The sequence below is a fragment of the Nicotiana attenuata genome, unplaced genomic scaffold (assembly GCF_001879085.1).
Source record: "Nicotiana attenuata strain UT unplaced genomic scaffold, NIATTr2, whole genome shotgun sequence".
Taxonomy (NCBI): domain Eukaryota; kingdom Viridiplantae; phylum Streptophyta; class Magnoliopsida; order Solanales; family Solanaceae; genus Nicotiana; species Nicotiana attenuata.
Genome location: NW_017670607.1, coordinates 215,080 through 215,864, shown reverse-complemented (window position 1 = coordinate 215,864; position 785 = coordinate 215,080). Strand labels below are relative to the sequence as shown.

The window sequence follows — 785 nt, the reverse complement described above, 5'->3', positions numbered from 1 at the left end:
TGTTGATTCTGTTCCAGTGGTACGGGATTATCCCGATGTATTTCCAGCTGATCTTCCAGGCATGCCGCCTGATAGGGACATTGATTTTGGGATTGATCTGTTGCCGGGCACTCAGCCCATTTTCATTCCTTCGTATCGTATGGCTCCTCCTGAGTTGAAGGAGTAGAAGGATCAGTTGCAGGAATTGCATGGTAAGGGTTTTATTCGACCTAGTGTGTCACCGTGGGGTGCTCCTGTCTTGTTTGTGAAGAAAAAGGATGGTTCTATGCGCATGTGTATTGACTACCGCCAGTTGAACAAGGTTACAGTGAAGAACCGTTATCCTTTGCCTCGCATTGATGATCTGTTTGACCAGCTTCAGGGCGCACAGGTGTTTTCTAAGATTGACTTGCGCTCAGGTTACCATCAGTTGAAGATTCGGGAGCCAGATATCCCGAAGACTGCCTTCAGGACTCGATATGGCCATTACGAGTTCCTTGTTATGTCATTTGGGCTGACCAATGCCCCTGCAGCTTTCATGCATTTGATGCACAGTGTGTTCAGGCCATATCTTGACTCGTTCGTGATTGTTTTTATTGATGATATTCTGGTGTATTCCCGGAGCCGGGAAGATCATGAGCAGCACCTGAGGACCGTGCTTCAGACCTTGAGGGAGAAGAAATTATATGCAAAGTTCTCAAAATGTGAGTTTTGGCTGAGTTCTGTGGCATTCCTAGGCCATGTAATTTCTAGCGAGGGTATTCGGGTGGATCCGAGGAAGGTAGAGGCCGTGCAGAGTTGGCCCA

At 47.8% G+C, this 785-nt stretch overlaps 1 protein-coding gene across 1 annotated transcript; it reads left to right on the top strand.

The window, feature by feature from the left end:
* Window positions 1-271: 271 nt before the first annotated feature.
* LOC109241465 (RNA-directed DNA polymerase homolog) lies at window positions 272-691 on the top strand (the record flags this gene model as incomplete). The annotated part of the gene is made up of 1 exon (XM_019408205.1): window positions 272-691. A coding segment is annotated over exon 1 (420 nt), but the record flags the coding sequence as incomplete, so codon positions are not given.
* Between the last annotated feature and the right edge of the window lie 94 nt (window positions 692-785).